Source organism: Poromitra crassiceps (genome assembly GCF_964638095.1).
Source record: "Poromitra crassiceps genome assembly, chromosome: 14".
NCBI classification, from domain to species: Eukaryota; Metazoa; Chordata; class Actinopteri; order Beryciformes; family Melamphaidae; genus Poromitra; species Poromitra crassiceps.
Genome location: NC_139633.1, coordinates 9,767,234 through 9,788,084, shown reverse-complemented (window position 1 = coordinate 9,788,084; position 20,851 = coordinate 9,767,234). Strand labels below are relative to the sequence as shown.

At 41.7% G+C, this 20,851-nt stretch overlaps 2 protein-coding genes across 2 annotated transcripts in view; one reads left to right on the top strand and one right to left on the bottom strand.

Annotated features, from left to right (window-relative positions):
* Nucleotides 1-130: 130 nt before the first annotated feature.
* On the top strand, nucleotides 131-13,329 carry bfsp1 (beaded filament structural protein 1; the record flags this gene model as incomplete). Its single annotated transcript, XM_083650505.1, has 8 exons — nucleotides 131-504; nucleotides 2,118-2,178; nucleotides 3,740-3,835; nucleotides 6,993-7,085; nucleotides 9,671-9,784; nucleotides 10,972-11,192; nucleotides 11,866-11,957; nucleotides 12,398-13,329. The coding sequence occupies 8 exons, from the start codon at nucleotides 131-133 to the stop codon at nucleotides 13,327-13,329; spliced, it is 1,983 nt and encodes a 660-aa protein (XP_083506631.1).
* Nucleotides 13,330-15,525: 2,196 nt separating this feature from the next.
* Nucleotides 15,526-20,851, bottom strand: part of pcsk2 (proprotein convertase subtilisin/kexin type 2) — a gene marked incomplete at its 5' end in the record, with an annotated part of 38,190 nt that continues 32,864 nt past the window's right edge. Inside the window, one exon of the mRNA XM_083650577.1 lies at nucleotides 15,526-16,893. Within this exon, the coding sequence (XP_083506703.1) occupies nucleotides 16,404-16,893 (490 nt within the window). The 3' untranslated portion in view covers nucleotides 15,526-16,403. The remainder of the gene's footprint in view (nucleotides 16,894-20,851) is intronic.

Sequence of the window (20,851 nt, the reverse complement as noted above, 5' to 3'; positions counted from 1 at the left end):
GCAGCGTTTAGTCTAGCATGAGACCTCCAAGGGTGAGCACCCGAGTTTTCACACGATAAAGGTGCTGAAGGGGACCGAGCACTCCGGGGATACCACCGACCCAGGCAGCAGGGGAGAGACGCGCGCCACCATGTTCAAGACCAGCTACCTGCGCGAGGTGCGCAAGGAAAAGTATGAGCGCTCCGATGTCTTCGAGGAGGAACCCGAGGACTCTGAAAGCTCTGCGGGCACGTCGGCCATCCAAGGCTGGGAGAACCTCCAGGAGCTCAACGGCCGCTTCGCGCGCTACATCAACAGGGCGCGCGTCCTGGAGCAGCGCAACGCCGTGTTCCGCAAGCAGCTGGAGACGCTGCAGCGCATGGAGGAGGCCAGCGGCCTGGAGGAAGCCTTCACCGAGCAGATCACAGTCAACAGGGGGCGCATCCGAGAGCTGTGCGCCGACCGTGCCAAGCTGGAGCGGGAGCTGAAGGATGCCTGCCGCATGCTGGATGAGTTCACCAACAAGTAAGAGAGCGGGTTGGTCTTGTTTGTGTGTTCAAAAGGTGTCTGACCCAACTCAGGTCCCATTTCTTCTTCAGAGGCAGAATACTGCAGAGGGATAAAAAAACAAAAACAAAGAGGAAGTGATGTAACATGAATGATTGCAGTTCCTCAAAACTATGGGGGGGAGAGACAAGGATACAAAATTTAACAGAACATCAAAAACTAAATCTAAAAACAATGTCAGAAGGTATGTAACTAGAGACCTCTGTGCCACATCAGTTTGCCTCTCATAATTTTTAAACCGCTAAAATAGAACAGTTATAAATTTAATTGTTGCCACATTTTGATAACAGCTAATTAATTGATTGATTGATTATTGATTCAATAAATTGATTAAATAATAATCTACCACCATGATCAACCACTATGTGGTAACGTGTAAAAAGAAAAAGGTTTGTGTATATTATAATCTCAATCAAAATGTCAGATGAATGTAATCCTGTATGTCACATGTAATCCATTACTCCAGGCTGAATAAAAGGCTGCCTCCAGGCAACTGAGCTCAACTCATTATTGAGCGGTGCAGATGAGTATCGACCAACTCTGTTTAGATCAGCTAGTGGAGACAGTGAGACTCCAGCACCCACAGCGTAGTGTTGATTAACAGCCTTGAGACAGAATGTTAAAAGCAGCTTCAAGTGGGTGTAGTCAATGCTTGTAACACCCCCCACCCCCAGAGCCAGATTAACACCCCCAGGGGCCCCGGGGCACTGAAGCTCCCAGGGGCCCCCCTACCCATCGTCCGGATGTTTGAATGTTTTTTCGCCATATTTAGAGGAATATCTCATTTTAAATTAACATTAGTATTATACTGTTATGTTATTATTCCGTTTCTCAGATTCAGTTTCTCACTCACCCATAGGCGATTCTAGGCTTTGCAAAGAGGTAGCACCAGCAGGATAAAGATATTAGTCAGCCTGGGGGGTTTCTAGGGGGGGCTGTGCCCCCCCTGGGCAAAGAAATGTTGTACATTTTAAAGTAAAATGCATGAATCTGATGCACTCTGAGAGCAAAAGGAAGAGGTTAATCTTCACATTAATATCCTCTTCACTGTGCTGTGGCTTTACAATGATGAAAAAATAATTGACATTTCCAATACAAAACAGCAGAGGGTGCCGCAGCACCACAAGCACCCCCACTTCCCGCGCCCCTGGTCACCACTTGCCCACAGGCATCCAATGAGACTAAATCGTCAGACTTAATCTTCTTGGAAACACATTTTATTTTGTCCTGATTGGTCTTAGATTTATGTCATAGTTCTGTGGAGCCCAACATGAGCCCGACAAAAAAATAAATAAAATAAAAATAAATTTGGAGGGCCCCTTCACCCCGAGGGCCCCGGGGCACCTGCCCCGGTTGCCCTATGGTTAATCCGGCCTTGCCCACCCCCCCAACCACAAAGACACACAAGCAGACAGATTGGATTTGGCAGACACACAGTCCTGTATTCACTATCACAATGTCCTTTATATTGCACTGCTGTCATCTAGAATCGACATGAAAGCTGTTTGTATCTACATTGTACTGTAGGCTAATCTTTCATGTAGGCTAATCTTGATATATTTTTGCTCTAGGTACCGAAATGAATGTGAGTATCAAGAACAGCTGCGCGGCACACTGGAACAATTAAACAAGGTATGGATGGAAATTCAATAATGATTTGTTTTTGATGGATGCAAAGCTCTGTACAAGAGAAAGCAAGTAACACAAGTATTCAACTGAATTCTTACAGCAGAATAATTTAATTCCCAGATATTCTACATTCAAAGGAAATCAAATTAGGAAAGGAAATGATGGTGCTTTTAAAGGGTACTAGGTAAATAAAATAACTGTTTAATAGTCCGGATCATCAATGTTTTGTTTGGTTTGTTTGTTTGACACCCCCCCCCCCCCCCCAAGAGGTTTAATTTGTGATAATAAACGTTTTAAGAGAAAAGCTGAAAATGCTGAATAACAGATTCAACCTAATTATTTTTGAATTGTGTCAATAACATTTTTGATCCTCGCAAAAATACAACATGATGACTAACTACACATGTGATCAGGGATGTGCACAAGGGCTGTTGTTGTTCTATACCCCCCCCGCCAAGCAGCGGAGATATCAAAACAAACATTGAGTATAATTCTGCTTAAATTCCATAATGTAAGAATAGCAGCATATCTCTTTCTCTTGTCCCACTCTTACTGGCAGTAACTCATATCATCTCCTGATGCTGCTCTCCTCCACTCTCTGCTCTGAAGCCTTGTGGTTGCGCCTTATCAAATTGAATCCAAAATTGCTTGGGTGTGGGAGAACTACTATTTAAAATGGCAATCACATGATATGTACTTATCACTGGGAAAAAAAAGACAACTGAACACTAGAGTGTAGCCAGTTGAATTTTCATGGATGTGATGATGCGGACAGCATAGTATGGGGAAAAGAAATGAACTGGATTGATGGCCTGTCCTCAATAAAACATATCAATCATCTATATTTAATGAAATGGTTATGGGGACTAACATCATCACACATTAATACAACTGGGTTCAATGAATCCACAAGTGTTTCAGCTTTCCAGTCTTACCCAGTTTATGCAATTCAGTTTAAACAGTTTAATTCAGTTTACGCGCGCACACACACACACACACACACACACACACACACACACACCCACACACACCCAACACTGTTTAGGGACACCAGTATGCAGAAATATTCAAATAGAAGAGGCGGAAATAACACGTATTATATGGCATGATGTTTGTGTGTGCCAAAAACTGCATGACTGTAAAGGGGAGACTCGTGGGTACCCACATAACCCATTCAGATATCTTGAGGTCAGAGGTCAAGGGACAAGCATTATTTATTTAGTTATTTTATTTAGTTATTTAGTCGGGAAGGTCCCGACTCCAGAGGGGCAGCACAGCCAAAGAGGGCGACTGGGCTCTTGCTCAGGCAGCTTGTGCACATCCTTACCTGTGATACCTGTGATGAGTCCAACACACCTGAGAGTCTTTTCACCTTGTAGTACAAGAGGTGGTACAGTGCTATACCACCTCTGCTCAGTTGCCTCTTTACTCTCATCCTCCTGTCCCCTCCTCCCTCCCCTCCCCTCTTCTCTCCTCTCTCTCCCCCACCCCCTCTCCTCTTTTTTCCCCTCCTCTCCTCTCCTCTCTTCTCTCTTCTCCCCTCTCCCCTCTTCTCCTCTGGCAGGAGGCTGACAGTGCTCTGCTGAGAAACCTGGAATCGCAGATCCAATCGCAGTTCCTGCAGGATGACATCAACTCCACTAAAGATAGACACAAGAAGGTCAATATCTAATGTTAACTGCAAACAAAGACAAACCTAATCAGGCTCAGTCTAACAGAAATATCTAATGTTCACTGCAAACAAAGACAAACCTAGTCAGACTCAGGCTAACAGAAATGTGGCTGTGGGGAGAGTTTCATAGACTATTTAGCAAGATGAATATAAACCAATTAATTTATTGACGACAGAGTGACGATAGATACGGGAGAGCCGGTAGCCAATTACCGTAGATTGTTACATTATGGTTATCCTTGGTGGCCTTTACCAAATGGATCGATCAAATCCAATCGCTGTGAAACGGCTTTAAACCCCCTTTTGAAGTTTCCATCTCTAGTGAAACAAAAAGGACTCCCGCACACACATGAAAGTTTGAATGAGAAGAAGGTTTGTGTACGCACACCTTCAGCAGACCTTCAGCAGACCTTCAGCAGATTGTGTTCCATTTTTGTTTTATGCAAGTGAAATAGACATGCTCCTTAAAGTTGACACCTCTACACACTCTCTACACATCATAACACAACAGGGAGCTTCCTCCTCAAAGGTTTTCCTATAGCTATTTCACAGGGAGTGGAAGAACCTGTTCCACTTCAGAGAATATTACATAGTATTGTTCCACTTCAGAGAATATTACATAATATTGTTCCACTTCAGAGAATATTACATAGTATTGTTCCACTTCAGATAATATTACATAGTATTGTTCCACTTCAGAGAATATTACATAGTATTGTTCCACTTCAGAGAATATTACATAATATTGTTCCACTTCAGAGAATATTACATAGTATTGTTCCACTTCAGATAATATTACATAATATTGTTCCACTTCAGAGAATATTACATAATATTGTTCCACTTCAGAGAATATTACATAGTATTGTTCCACTTCAGATAATATTACATAGTATTGTTCCACTTCAGATAATATTACATAGTATTGTTCCACTTCAGATAATATTACATAGTATTGTTCCACTTCAGATAATATTACATAATATTGTTCCACTTCAGATAATATTACATAATATTGTTCCACTTCAGATAATATTACATAGTATTGTTCCACTTCAGAGAATATTACATAATATTGTTCCACTTCAGAGAATATTACATAGTATTGTTCCACTTCAGATAATATTACATAATATTGTTCCACTTCAGAGAATATTACATAATATTGTTCCACTTCAGATAATATTACATAGTATTGTTCCACTTCAGATAATATTACATAGTATTGTTCCACTTCAGAGAATATTACATAGTATTGTTCCACTTCAGAGAATATTACATAGTATTGTTCCACTTCAGAGAATATTACATAGTATTGTTCCACTTCAGAGAATATTACATAGTATTGTTCCACTTCAGATAATATTACATAGTATTGTTCCACTTCAGAGAATATTACATAGTATTGTTCCACTTCAGAGAATATTACATAGTATTGTTCCACTTCAGATAATATTACATAGTATTGTTCCATTTCAGATAATATTACATAGTATTGTTCCACTTCAGAGAATATTACATAGTATTGTTCCATTTCAGATAATATTACATAGTATTGTTCCACTTCAGATAATATTACATAGTATTGTTCCACTTCAGATAATATTACATAATATTGTTCCACTTCAGATAATATTACATAGTATTGTTCCACTTCAGAGAATATTACATAGTATTGTTCCACTTCAGAGAATATTACATAGTATTGTTCCACTTCAGGGAATATTACATAGTATTGTTCCACTTCAGAGAATATTACATAGTATTGTTCCACTTCAGAGAATATTACATAGTATTGTTCCACTTCAGAGAATATTACATAGTATTGTTCCATTTCAGAGAATATTACATAGTATTGTTCCACTTCAGAGAATATTACATAGTATTGTTCCACTTCAGAGAATATTACATAGTATTGTTCCACTTCAGATAATATTACATAATATTGTTCCACTTCAGATAATATTACATAATATTGTTCCACTTCAGATAATATTACATGGTATTGTTCCACTTCAGAGAATATTACATAGTATTGTTCCACTTCAGAGAATATTACATAGTATTGTTCCACTTCAGAGAATATTACATAGTATTGTTCCATTTCAGATAATATTACATAGTATTGTTCCACTTCAGATAATATTACATAGTATTGTTCCACTTCAGATAATATTACATAGTATTGTTCCACTTCAGATAATATTACATAGTATTGTTCCACTTCAGATAATATTACATAGTATTGTTCCACTTCAGAGAATATTACATAGTATTGTTCCACTTCAGAGAATATTACATAGTATTGAATGATGTCCCTCTTTGTGCTGAAGTGAGGCCACTCATAACAAGGGGAAGGATCTTTTACAGAGGGTAACAAAAGACGTGTTGTGATTTACAAGAGGACTTCAGCTTCAATGTATCTTCTGTGATAGCATGATGGAAGAATGGAGTAAAGAGATGGGGGGGGGGGGGGGGGGGTGTAAATATGTAAATGTATTCCTACCCAAGTAGGCAATGAAATATGTAAATGCACAGGAAATGAGAATATGTCTCTATGATGATCTGCACAGAAATACAGCAAGAAAAATGGGCAGAAAAATGTAGAGACAAACGGAAACTAATCCGCTTCTGCACCAAGCATTGTTTTCATAGACTTTCTTGCCAGAGCAATTTCTCTGATATTTCCAAACAAAGCTACGTTTGACAATGAATCAATCAGAGCAATATGGAGGCAACCTTGAGATAGCATCTCAAAAGGCACTGCTATTGTGGCAAAGAATGGGCTGGCGAGGATATTTGCTTGAGTTGGGAGTATCAGTATCCCCTTGGAGAAAGGAAATATATTTGCTCTCTGTTATTGAGTCTGAGCTCACGACTGCAGCACAAATGGATTTCGAAAATAAATTATGTTTGCTGTAAAGTCATGAAAACCCTTTATGGATCCATTCGGTTATTCTCATGCTCCATCTTCAGTGAGATTTGCAAAATATAGGCTAAAATAATGAAAGATGAAATTGTGCTATAGGCGTCAAATGGAATGTCTAAGTAGGTGTTGTATAGAAAATGTGTTAACATTCAGTGGGATCTCCTCTTTGCTCAGTGATATATCTTTAGATTGTCTTTGATATGATCTTCTAAACAGAACCTTGCAGAGATCCAGACATACCTAAACATTCTGCACCAGATCAACCAGACAACGCCCCTCGTTCCCAACATGTCAGTGGGCATCTCCGAGGTGAGCTCACATTTGTTGGCATTATTATCTCCACCAGGAGATCATTCATGTGTCTGTGAGTGAGTGAGTGAGTGAGTTATCCGCCTGACCCCTGACTCCGGTTTGACCATAGGCGTAGCGGTGCCTGGCAGAGATCTGCACTCTGCTGAGTGCACTTTTCTAGTTCTGTGTGTGTGTGTGTGTGTGTGCGTGTGCGTGCGTGCGTGCGTGCGTGCGCGTGTGCGTGCACGTGCGCGTGTGTGTGCGCGTAAGTACAATGCCTGAGGGAGTACACAGTGTTCAGCTCTGGATACGTGTCTCGGAGTGATGAGCGTACTGACTTCTCAGTCTGATCAGGTTTTGGTGTCGTAGGGCTACATGGGTGTGTGTTCATGTGTGTGTCCTACTGGTGTATGGGCACATGTTGCACGTGTTCACATGTGCGTGTGCGTGTGCCTGCAGGTGGTGTTTGTTGTGTTTGTGAGAGAGGGACACACAGACAGATGCAGGGGCGTTTCTACGGGTGGGCCTGGATAGGCACAGGCACAGGCCCACTTCTTGCCCTGGCCCACCCCAATTTTTTTTTTTTTTTTTTTTGTTTTTCTAGAGGCAAACTTGCTGCTGCCTTGCTAGCTAATGGTTTTGTAGCTTAAAAACGCAGGGCACATCATCTCCAGAGTCCACTGCATGACGACTTCATGACATGTAGGAATTTTGCTAGCTTCGCGCGCAAAATTTCGTCATGCAATTGCCCCACCAATTTTATCCAGGCCCACCCAATTTTATCCAGGCCCACTCATAATTGAATTTCTGCCTACGCCCCTGGACAGATGGACCAGCTGAGTCAGGCTGTCAGACCCAATACACAATCCAGAATTAAATGTTGGCATTATGTGTCTGCAAACCAGAGATATCTCCGTCAATCTGAAACAAAACATCGCCAAAATACCGACGTTCTAAAACGTTAATTTGAACACTCTTTAAAATCACTCTGGCTCTGCCCACTGAAGTTTAACTCAACCAATAAGATTGCTTCTGCCTAAAAGCAGCTCTGCCTTCGAGAAAAATTTAGTCAGCACTAGAAGAGCCAGAATAACATCACTACTAGAAGAGCCGTAAGCGGTTATTTTGACCTCTAGATTTCAAACTCTATAATCTTTTTATTGACAAATGTATTGACAAATGCTGCATATTCCTTTTAAAAAGGTCTTGGTTGATACAGACTGTGTTGCACAGTTGATTTCACTACTGTTGACAAAACTGTTGACAAAGTCGCTTTGGATAAAAGTGTCTGCTAAATGACGTTATGTAAATGTAAATGTAATGACTCGTGATAAATACCAAATTGAGAGATGAATGCATTGTTTTAAGGGATATCTTTGAAAAAGACAAAACAACACCAACATGTGGGGGGGGGGGGAATAAAAGGCTAAAAAATAGGCCTAGAACTCTGTGAGGTCAATGACCGCCTATGGCCGTTATAGGTAAAAATGAGAATTATTTCCTTTGCCTTTAGTCTAATTCATACAAACCTATTTTAAATGAAAATACAGACACTTTTAGGAAGAGTCAGGTACCACCAGCACTGTATTTTTTAATTCAATCAATCAAAGTTTATTTAGAGTGCAAAATCACACCGAGGTGTCTCAGTACACTTCACAATAACAACAGAACAATAAAATCAGATAAGACAAAACACAGAGAAATATTGCACAGTATAATCATCATCAAATATAGTGAGTGTCTATCTCAGTAAAGTGACATATCAAGTAACAATAATCATAGCAAATATAACAGTCAATAAAGTGCTATTGTAAGTCATATGACCGTGCAAATAAGTGTGTTTTGAGCCTGGATTTAAAGACTTCAACTGATGTCGCTTGCCTAACACTGGGTGGAAGCTTGTTCCAGAGGTAGGAACAACAAAGTTATTTCACATGGAGATTTCGAAAAGGTCCAAATGACCGGCATAGCATAGTGTTCAAACTCCAATCTGCAATGATGTTGAGAAGTGTGACTGCTCTTTACAATAGTTAGCATCCATCAAGCATCCCACAGCAAACCTCTGTGCCACCTGCACACCTGACCTCTGACACTGTTGTGCCAACCTGCACTCTGACAGGGTTGCCTGCTGTTCAGTTGGGTTTGTAGGCGGGCGGGGCCACTACACTCAGACCAGTCAGTCTCTTATCCTTGTGCAATGTTCGTTTAAAAGAATAGATGAAGGGTAAAGTGACCAAAGTGTTTTGTCCGTAGAATAAACGGTGTCATGTATTTGTCGAGTCCAATGTTGACACTTCAACATAATACCTCAATGTGGAGTGTGACCCCATATTTTATGGCTTTCAAGGGTGAAGCATTTGAGAGTTCAGAAAGACGTGGACTATTGAAAAAAGGTGGAGGTTGGACTTTGGGTGGAGAGAAGGCCGGCAGAGGTGGATCTGAGGGACCAGGAGGGTTGGTATGGGGAGAGGAGGTCTGTGACATAGTGATGTCACCTTCATGCTGTGACGATAGACTGTGAGGAGGTCTGTGACATAGTGATGTCACCTTCATGCTGTGACGATAGACTGTGCGTTCCTCATTGTGTTGTTTGAACTCTATAGGAGCAGGAGAAGCTGCTGGCCCAGAGGAGGGTGCCAGGGCTGCAGAGCCAGCTGGAGGAGTACAAGAGCGCCCTCTGCCAGCTGCAGGCACAGAAACAACGCCTACAGACTGAGGTGGGTCACACTGTCACCATGACAACAGGTCTCCCCCAGCAGTCTCCATCATTTTCTCCACTAAAGCAAACATTTATTTTAAGATATATTTAAGAGGTTTCTTCAAGGAAAGTAATTCTAAGTGACAAAGGGAGATTACGATAGACGGGGACACTGAACAGATGGGCCCATGCTCATATTATGTGTTGTAATCACTTTCCATTCAATCAGTTCAGTATTGAATTGAAGAAATAAAAATCACTCATAACTTCTTCATGTATAGCAATCTTTTTCAAGCAAAATATCTCTTTTGTTTTTAAGAACATCCATTCACGTAAAAACTTAATTGAATTCAGCCCATCTTGCCATACTAGCCTAATGATGCACAAGTACCACTAGATGTCAGCCATGACCTTATGACAGCGGTGTAGTTCCAGGTTTCGTGGGCAAAGTGTTTCCTCACATCAAATCAATGAGAAGAACAAGGACATTTGAAGGGAAACAGGGGCCGCTTCAAATGAATGGAATATAGTGCAATCCAATGGATTAACCAACCGTTATTTAATACAATCCAATGTATTAACCAACCGTTATTTAATACAATCCAATGTATTAACCAACCGTTATTTGACCAACCGTTATTTACCCCCCAACCACTGAATGTTAGTTGATGTGGGTGCTTGTTTTCTTCCTGCAGGTTTTGACCAAAGACATACCTCGGCTATCGTCCCAAATGTTGCTCTTCACTCTGCTCATGTTCTGTACCATGTATCTCTTGAATGTCTGTAGCCCATAGAGGGATATTACAATGTCATACCGTTTAAATTGTTGTTAGCTTTTGAGATCTTATTTTATTATTTGTATATAAATAAATTATAAAATGCTTTATTTATAAAGACTTTGAAGCTTTTCATCTGCACCATTTTACATGACATATTGAATAGGTAAGCAACAACACTGTAGTCTACTCTGCACTCATTCATTTCCTGCTTTTATTTTTTATGAACATTTATCATTTCTCTCTCCCTCTCATTTCAATCAGCATCACATAGTGTGGTTAGTGACCTGTGCAATGTGCTGTGAAGCTCCTGAAGGCCACATAGTGTGGTTAGTGACCTGTGCAATGTGCTGTGAAGCTCCTGAAGGGATACAAAAAAAACATCTAATCTATGTCCTCCTTAATCCCTCTTTGCACTTGTCTCTGTCAGAGCACAATGTTGGAGCAAGCCATCAAAAACACACAAGAGACTTATGACGACGAGATCCAGCTGTACAACGAGCAAATTGAGTCTCTGCGGAAGGAGATCGAGGAGGCCGAGAAGTCTCTGGAGAGGTTCACCAACGAGTGTCGCCACCTGGCCATGTACCAGACCTCCCTGGAGAACGAGCTGGAGAGGTACAAGAGGATCATCGAGAACGAAGACAACAGGTAGACTGCCTCCACAGGGTGCCAACACACACACACACACACACACACACACACACACACAAAACACATATTGGTGGTCTAAAGGAATAACCTTGATGTCTACCATTGTGAGATTGAAATTATTTAAATTGCTCAGAAAATCCACACAAAAAACATTATGTGAGGTTTTATCAAGATCTGGGTGGATGTGTTTCATCATACAATTGCCATGTACACTGATTACATTAACAGCTGAAAAGGATGGTTTTAAGGTTTCATAACTCTTTAAATTCACTTCAGACAATTTCCAATTTCTGGTCCACCAGAGGTCAGGATCGTGCTTGAAATTAAATGGATCAGACTTGCAGGCTCTAACTGGATGTAAGAGTTAGCATCCTGAGTTAGTAGTTAGGCAGCATCTGAGTAGCAACCTGTGTTAATGTTGGGCAACCACAAGATGGCACTGCCTGACAGCAAATGTTTTCTGTTACAGCTCAGCAGACACCATGGTTGTTATGGGGTCTATCTTCTGATTTATCCATGCTAAATAGTGCCTGTTGTTTCCTTCTTGGTAAAACCAGTCAGTACTAGATGCTCCTATATTTCATCCCAGAGGCCACTGCAAGAAAGCTGTAAGAGACATGTATGTTGTGTAGCTGAAATTTTACTGTTCTACTGTTCCTTCTTTCTGTAGGTTGAATTCAGCCATAATTGGAACCCCCATTACCCTGTTCACCACTAATTACCGCTACACGCACACACCCACTGCACCCAGCAGGGGGAGAGGTAAGGGCAGCATCAGATGACCATGTCACGGCTGCTTCATGGCATGCTGATCATCTCTGAGTGCACACACAATCAGCAGGCATTGTGAAAGACAACTATGCTAACAGGGACAACTCAAAGACACACACAATGGATCATAATGTCATCCACTTTTATGCTTTTAGCACATAATACAATTCTAGCTTTGGTGGAACACAGGTGTTTTTGCAGGATGCTTGGATTTTCTTTTTATTATTCTTATTCTTATCATTATCATTATCTTTATTATCATTATTATTATTATTATTATTCAAAGCTGGCCCTTCAAAATGCTTTTGGCTGTAACACACCAGGAATCAGGTAATTGGTATTTGCTTAGGTTCAATTTAGACCACTTTTGGCTATTTGCTCAGTTCAACAAGCACTCCAAGTGGCTGACCTTTGACCTCATGTGTTTCCAGACATCACCCAAGCTATGCAAGACATCACCAGCATCAAGCCTCGCCAGAAGAACCTGGCCAAGAAGGTCTTGAAGAAGAAAGAGCTGACCCCTAAAGATGTGATGGACAGTGGTCCAGAGGAAAGGAGTGGAGGGGCCACTGGGGAGGCTGCCGACGAAGAGCTGAGGGGGACCACAACTGAGGAAGTACAGGAGGAGGTGAGGAGAACAGAGCAGCTGCCCGTGTTCGCTGGAGTGTCTCCACAGGATGTCCCCGATGGAGCTCAGATCAGCAAGGCCTTCGACACGCTCTGCAACATTGTTCGAGACCGAATGAGGAAGTACAAGAAGCCTGAGGCAATCGCTGATTTCTATACTAAGGGTCGTTATGTCCTTGTCACCGGGGATGGCAGCTACCAGGACCCCTGCTTCTACACTTCCACACCGTCTGCTGGCCATATCTATGTCACCATCAGAAATGGGATGATGCCCCCCTACGAACCTTACGGACCAGCTCCTCAGCCCATGCCACCTCCCAGACCCCTCAGTCCCACTCTGCCCTCTGATGGCAAGGGAGGAAAAGGAAAGGATGATGGTGGTGGTGGTAAGGGTAAGCAGAAGAAGGGAGACCCTCACCCTAGGTCTAAAGATCCAAGCCCTGTCCCTCCATCCCCCACCCCATGTCCTGGCCCCAGACAGCCCACCCCAGATCCTTCTGGGCCAAAGGGAAATGGGGATAGCAGTGGGGGCCACAGTGGGCCCACTCCGATGCCTGGCCCTCGCAGAGCCAGCGCCAGTTCCAGCAGCTTTACCCCAGACTCCATGCACTACGAGAAGGTGGAGGTGGTGGAGTCTGTGGAGAAGTTCTCCAATGACCGCAAGGTTAAGGGTTACGAGGAAACCGCCATGGTGGTGGAGACCATGATTGAGAAGTCCAGCAAGAAGAAACATTGAAACTATGAGACCCGATTCGAAGACGCGGTAAACTCCTCCAGGGTTCCACACGGTCTGGCTCCACTACCAAGAAGAGAATGCTGATGTTAGTGAAAGACTACATAAAATGCCACTTTTCCTTCACTAAAAAGACCAATGTTTTGTGTCTCCAAAGGAGACCAACCATGCTTTAACTACACATTCCTGCTCTGATTTTTGATGCTCCTCAATTTGCTTGCAGTCTCCGGTCTTGCGTCCAGCATACGTTTAGCTGGTTCCATAAGTGCTGTTGTTGTTCTACTTGCACCCCTGCTCATGCCGTATACCTTTACCGTCTGAAAACTTGGGGAGAAATTAAACTCCAAAGTCACCTATTAAAAAAAGTTTAGAAGAAAAGAAATGAAAATACTTATGATGAAATATGAGTTATGCCACCCTACTAAAATCTGCATTTAGAACCCCACCTTTGCCCCTATGAGTTGATTTGGTCAATTTGATGCTACTGCCTGCCCTCAGCACAGTTTTGCTGTGTATCAATTTGCTTTGATATATTGAACAATAAAAAAAAGATTCAAACATCAACTAATCCGTCATTCTGTTTGCTTTGGTTGAAAGAGTTTAGCAGCAATGCACACATTGCTGTGTGTGTGTGTGTGTGTGTGTGTGTGTAGTGTTCTCTCATTCCTGCATAAGAGGTGTTATTTCAAGTGCTGCGGCTGTGGAGGAGACAGAAGATGTGACCTTAAGGAGTTCACACCATGCCCTCTGCACTTAGTATCATCTACTCTCCCTGCAGAAAGGAGTGAGGAGCACTGGGTGAGGAGGAGAAACAAAGATAAAGTGAGATAGGAAAGGGAGAGTGAGCATTGTACACGCTTGAAGAGATAAATAGCCATAGCAAGAAATGCTTCTGGGCTAAGCTACAGTGTACTGTCTGAAACTAAAATATGTGTGCAGAAGAGAAGAGTGAATTAAAAAGGAGAACAGACTGGAACAGACATTAGGCTATATGCAATAGAACGTGACTGAAAGACACCCTGGAAAAGGCATGTGACCAGAACACATCAGCTTCTTAAAAGTGAGTGACGGGATAATGCTAGCTTAAAGGCGTTATAAAGTATTTAGCATTACATCAATATATCATTGACAAAGTCATTGTGAAATCTTGGTATAATTATTGCAAACAAATTATGACCATGGTCAAGATGAGTACAGAAGTACTGTAGCCTCTGGATCATGCTAGTGGTATTGCTAGTGTTTCTTATTAAGACTACATTTACCATAAACTCTGTTGCTTCCCATTGCAAAGAGGATACACGTTCCGTATGCGCTGAAATAACAGTGCCCACTTGTTTTGTGCCATAAAGCAATCTCTCTTTGTGCCATAAAATACAGCGGATTACCCTCAAAATCCGACCTGGTGACACAATCCAAAACGCAGAGGCTGTCAATCCTCTTGTTGATGGAAAAAGCACGTCACTGTCGTTAAACCTACCCAAAATTATGCATAAGGAGTGGTTACAGTACACTCCTCCTGGTAATTAGTATTCAAGCTCCACCTCTGTCTGTTACCATTCAAATAGTGGATACATTCATGGAACTGGAAGTTGGTCTGTTGAGAGGTATGATAACAGAGCTTCCATGTGCGCACATGTATAATAAATCATATTCTTTTTAAGCAAATAGTGTTGGATTATTTAGCAAGTAAGGAAATTCTTACATCATTTTGTCACACAACACACCACACTATGCAGTGATCACCACACACACACACATGCTGACACGGTGGTCATTGACATTTTAGGTGTCTTGTTTGTTTAGAGTAATTATGACTCCAAATTAATGTGGATATGATTTATTGATGTTAAAATACTATGTAGCATGGTAGCACCGTTAATGAAAGCATGTTTATTATAAGGAGAGAATAGTTAATGTTCCACTTTTCAAAAGGATGTTCTTGTCGTAAACATGAGGGAATACCGGTATATTATAATATATATATATAAAAGGATTTTCTTGTCCTAAACATGAGGGAATACCGGTATATATATATAACCGGTATATTCCCAAACCAAGAAGCCAGACCCAGAGATGTGATTCAAATGGCAATAAACTTGCATTCAAGTCTGGTGCAAATGACTCAAGTGCTTAAAGAAACAGCTGAATGGATTTATTATAGTAGATTATAGATGATATTATAGTTCAAAGATTGTGAAACATGAACCGAGAACCACAGGCTGCAAAATGAATCACACATTCCTTTCCTGTGTTTATACAGTATAAACAGTGCATGTCACAAAAATATAAACAGAAATAAGTATCACTGCTCTGTTTGCAAGATATTAAACTTTAAGTAGAATGAGACAGAAAATCATTTACAGTCACAAACTGTACAAGAGTTGGCAGAAGAGGTTAGGGTTAGGGTTAGGTGCAGGGCAGCTAAAGCAAGAACATGAAAGAGTGGATTATATTCTGTTTATGTACAATTCCATAGAGTGTAAAAAAAACAGACAGAAATCCAGTTGATATAGTTTAGTTTTCTCTATGTAGAACAGATGATTTCAAGGTTACACTTTTATCATGATTACAATAAACATTCATTGTAGGTGTGTGTGGGGGGGCGGGGCTAATTCAAACACTTTATGACAAAAGGCAGAGAGAGGTAGACAAAAGGGAGGCTGAGAGAGAGAGAGAGGAAGAGAATTGAGGATAAGCAAAGAGAGTAGGGCTGGGCAATAATATCGATAGTGTGATATGAGACAGGATAATAATTAAATTTTGAATCTCGTAATATCATGATATGGCATAAGTGTTGTCTTTTCCTGGTTTTAAAGGCTGCATTACAGTAAAGTGATGTAATTTTCCAAACTTACCAGACTGCTCTACCTGTTATATTATTTGCCTTTACCCACTTAGTCATTATATCCACATTACTGATGATTATTGATAAAAATAATTTGGAGGTATTTGGTCAAAAATATTGTGATATTTGATTTTGTCCATATGGCCCAGCCCTAAAAGAGCAAAGTGTTGAGCAAGATTGCAGAGAGCGAGAAAGAGAAACACAGTGAAAGAGTGGGCAACATGCATGGGCTTTAGTTGTTTTTACTCAGCAAGGTCTTCAGACTTCTCTCCACTGCCTCGTCCAGCTCCTCCTCTAGCTCCTCCTTCTTGGACATGGCCAGTTTGGACTGGTAGTCGCGCACTATCTGGTCTATGTAAGGGGCACTTTGTGTTCCGTGCAACATGAGGGTCCACTCCTTCAGGACCCCGCGCTGTGGCTCCTCGCCCTGGAAGCCCACCTCCAGGACCCAGGTCCCGCGGGGGTCCTCGCCCCAGGTGTGGGTGGTCATGAACGGCCACTTGTCGAAGCCCACCTTGGCGTCGTCATCACGGGGCCTCCGGCTCAGCAGGATGGACTTGGTGCCCATGGGCGAGGTCATGTTGATGTTGAGGGCACCGCGGCGGCTGGCGTTGACGGTGACCACGGCCTGAACGTGCTCCAGGTAGCGGGCAAAGTTGTCCTTCCCCTGGCAGGCGTCTGTGGTGATGGCCAGCACCAGCTTGTTGCCAGACTGGATTTTACTGGAGAGGGGAAAACAGATGAAATGAGTTAAGATGGTTGGTGGCAGAGATAAGGAGGGGAATGAAAACCCTTTGTGTGAGAAATATGACAAGAATGTTAAAAAAGGAATACAAGTCATCAGCATGCTATCCAAATCTGTGGGCTGTGGGAATCCCTGTAGCTAAGAGAGAGCCAGAACTAGCTCGAGAAGTTTTTTTTTTAAATCTTTCCCAGTCTATCTTCACCCCACCCCCTTCTCCTTTGAAAGCTCCAGTAAGTACCTGACCTATTTTGCCTATAGAAGCAATCAACCCTGACAGAGAATCAAGCCTCTTTCTGAGCATGCTCCCACTCAGCGGATGGTTACGATGAAACGCAGGTTTCCTGAGTGAGACTTCTCTCCCTCATGAATTCTATTTATGATGAGATTATCTGATCCAGTGCAGCTGTCATGGATTACTCTTTAAGACACTAACTAGCACCACATGATAAGTGGTGCTAAATGGTATTTAATTCATACATATGTATGCACCCTGTTCAGAGAAAGGTTGTCTCGTTTCCCTCCTCTTTTACCAGAGTTTATCTGAGAAGGAGGGATCACTGCTTAGTAGCACCATTATGTGAATGTCTTCCCATTCCCAAGGAGAATGCTGCTTCCCCTTTTATCATGTCAACACTGTTTACAGGGAGAATCTGCAGAAAAAGGGAGGTTTCCCTTTACTTATTTTATTCTGAAACTTCCCCCAGGAAGTGTCATAACTAAGGCAGTCTGACTCATTTTATCGCTGTTTACTTCCCCTTGAGGAAGCTAGTAGGCGAGTCTGCCTTGTGTGTGTGTGTACATATACACACTTATTTCCAATTTTATGACCAAGCATGACTGAGGCAGGTCCATATATTCCCCCGCCTTGGGCGAGTTCGTCTATGGACTACCAGGACAGCACATGGAAAACAGACTCCCAGCTACCACCTGCCCCGGCCTGCTTTTGCTGCTGCAATGTTCCTCCTAGCCTATAGCTATGCTTCTTCCATCTCAGTCCTACACACACGTCTACTTCAGTCTCACACGACAACATGCGTCTGCTGGCTGGAAAATAAGATGAGCAAGAGCGCCGCACCTGAGAGTAGATTATATAGCCGAGTCCGGCCAATCAGCATGCAGGCGCAATTGCACCCAGGTGGTGCTAGTTAGTGTCGTAAAGAGTAATCCATGACAGCTGCACTGGATCAGATAATTGTCATCATGAATTTAATTCATGAGGGAGAGAAGTCGACTGATAGAAAACAACCATGACGAGTGCCATCTCTGCTTGCTTTGCCATGAAATCTGTGTGGTTCAGGGGCCAAAATACTCTTTAGGATTGTTTGGTACCAATGATATACACCTCTGTCACAGGATGACTTACCTAAACCTTTTTTTTAAATCAAATGTATATTTTCACCTGCATTTTTGGACAATAAGCCACAATGATCAAATAAAATAAAATAAAATAATTAACAAATCAAACAAGTGTTTTTCCTTTACTTAAATCATGGCATACAAAAGGCCTCAAGAATACAACACATTGTACTGTAACAAAAGAGTTTCACTTGACATATTAATTTATTTAACTCAATGATGCATTTAACATTTAACATTTAAATGCATCATTTGGTGGCAATAGCATACCAAGGTACAATACCCTTTGCTATTGAAACAGGATGCTAATAATACCCCAGAGGAAAAGTGACTGTTCACTTTGGAGCTTAGGTGAGATTGAAAATTAAATTCACTTTGTTTTATTGCCCCGAATTGAGTTGTGCGATAAGCAAATTCATTGTATTTTATTTGAGCTTGAGGATGGTCAGAGTGAGATCTATATTTAGCAGTGAAGATACAAATCTGAGTATGCACTAGGGATGTTCATCAATTATCGAAAATCGATAATTGATCGTTAAGGATTGGAATCGATCCTGTGGCATTTGGATCGATTTTTTAATTATAAAAAAAAAAAAAAAAAAAAAATTTGGACTAGGTTTGGGTGGAATTCGTTCCTCCTCGCCCCACTCCATTGCACAGCCGACTAACGTGAGGTGGAGCTTCATATAGTCTCTAGTTTTCTGGCTGGGCACGGGCCTTTGTGCCAACAAAACTGTTTTAAACATGGGAAATTCACACCGGCATGCGCCGGGGACAGCAGTGTTGGAGAGGAGACACATTGAAATAAAGAGTTCATTGAGGAGAACACGTTGTCTTTCATATTTTCTGCCATAGGCATTCATTTTGTAAAAAAATAAATAAAAAAAATATTGAAAATATTGAAAATTTTCTAAGTATTAATATGATCGATAATCGATAATTGATCGTTAATTTTCACCGATTATCGATTTTGGAAAATTTTCAAAATGAACATCCCTAGTATGCACATTACACAATACATCAAGTTAGGTTTGAAACGAGCATGTGACAAATGGTACCATTAAAATCTGAGTTTTGAAATAGCGTTTAGTAACCAGAACCAATTTGTCTAATAATCACAGTTATATTAGGAGCCCTCGACAATGAGATGTGACATATCAAGGGCCTATCCTGTCAATCAATTCTCTCTATATGTTATAAAACATGTAAAAGATTAGACCACCTCTGAACTCTAGCTCAATGCATGAATGAGGGCTTTTGTGTGTGAAATGGATTTGTCCAGAACAGAGTGTAAGGGCAGCTTGTCTTGCTATTGTTGTTCTTCTTTTGTGGATAGGAAGAGACACTGCTGATTACATCTCTTTTTGAGAACACAGCAGGGCAGGGGTGGTCAAGGCTGGCCCAGAGAGAGAGAGAGAGAGAGAGAGAGAGAGAGAGAGAGAGAGAGAGAGAGAGAGAGAGAGAGAGAGAGAGAGAGAGAGAGAGAGAGAGAGAGAGAGAGAGAGAGAGAGAGAGAGAGAGAGAGGCTATGAACAGACTTAATAGCATTATTAGAGGCACACAGGCCACAGCTCCGTGCCATTACTGCCTGCTCACATTAACACAGGGGAGGGGGAATGGGGTGAGAGAGAGAGAGGAGAGAGAGAGAGAGAGAGAGAGAGAGAGAGAGAGAGAGAGAGAGAGAGAGAGAGAGAGAGAGAGAGAGAGAGAGAGAGAGAGAGAGCAGGATAGCACTCTGTTATAAATATGATTGATAGCGCATTAGGTTGAGTACACAGAGTAGGGTGTGATGCAGTGATGAGTTGACTTGTGAGTTATCAATATGTTTGCTGGTTCACAGTAACGATGCCCTACATTGTATATTGAGGAGTCCGACATAACCAACAAATTAACAATATGACTAAACGCTTCCTAGGGCAGATAATAAGTAAAAAGAAAAAAAAAAAAAAAAGATTGTGTAAAAGCATGCTTGTGTGGGTGTCCATAAACTATCTTCCCTTGAGACAACCAAAATCTAATTTATAAACTTGCAATTAATCTTGCAATTATCTTTTGTCTTATTATTCTGGTTGGTTTGTTAGAATCTGTGGCTGTGAGCATTACTCTTCTCCTACATGTGGATATGTGTAGAATTTAATTTGTCCCTGAAACATGATTTTCCTGCGCAGCAGGTACACAGATGCCATCAGATAATTTGCGAGAGTAATTACGGGACTGGGTCATAGAACAGGGAGAGGGGACGCCTCTGAAGGGCAGGACCGGCGGAGATTAAAAACAACCCACGGCCCGGTGGGGTGCCGCGTGCCGGCACCACTGATAATGAGAAGTTCTGCTCCAGCTAAGTAAGCCACGGCCTGCCAAAAACAGCTACCAGACCAATGCTGAGCAGTGAGGCCATTACACCTGGCACTAACATGTGTTTTCTGTGATCAGATTGCAATCGGATAGTGCTTGACGACTTGAAAGTACAGGTGTAAACGCCCCCAAGACACATTGAAGACGGATTGCAATCTGATCGGCCAAACCACCCCCGGAGTTGGTCAGGGACGCATTGTAACCACATTGAACACAAGTGTAAA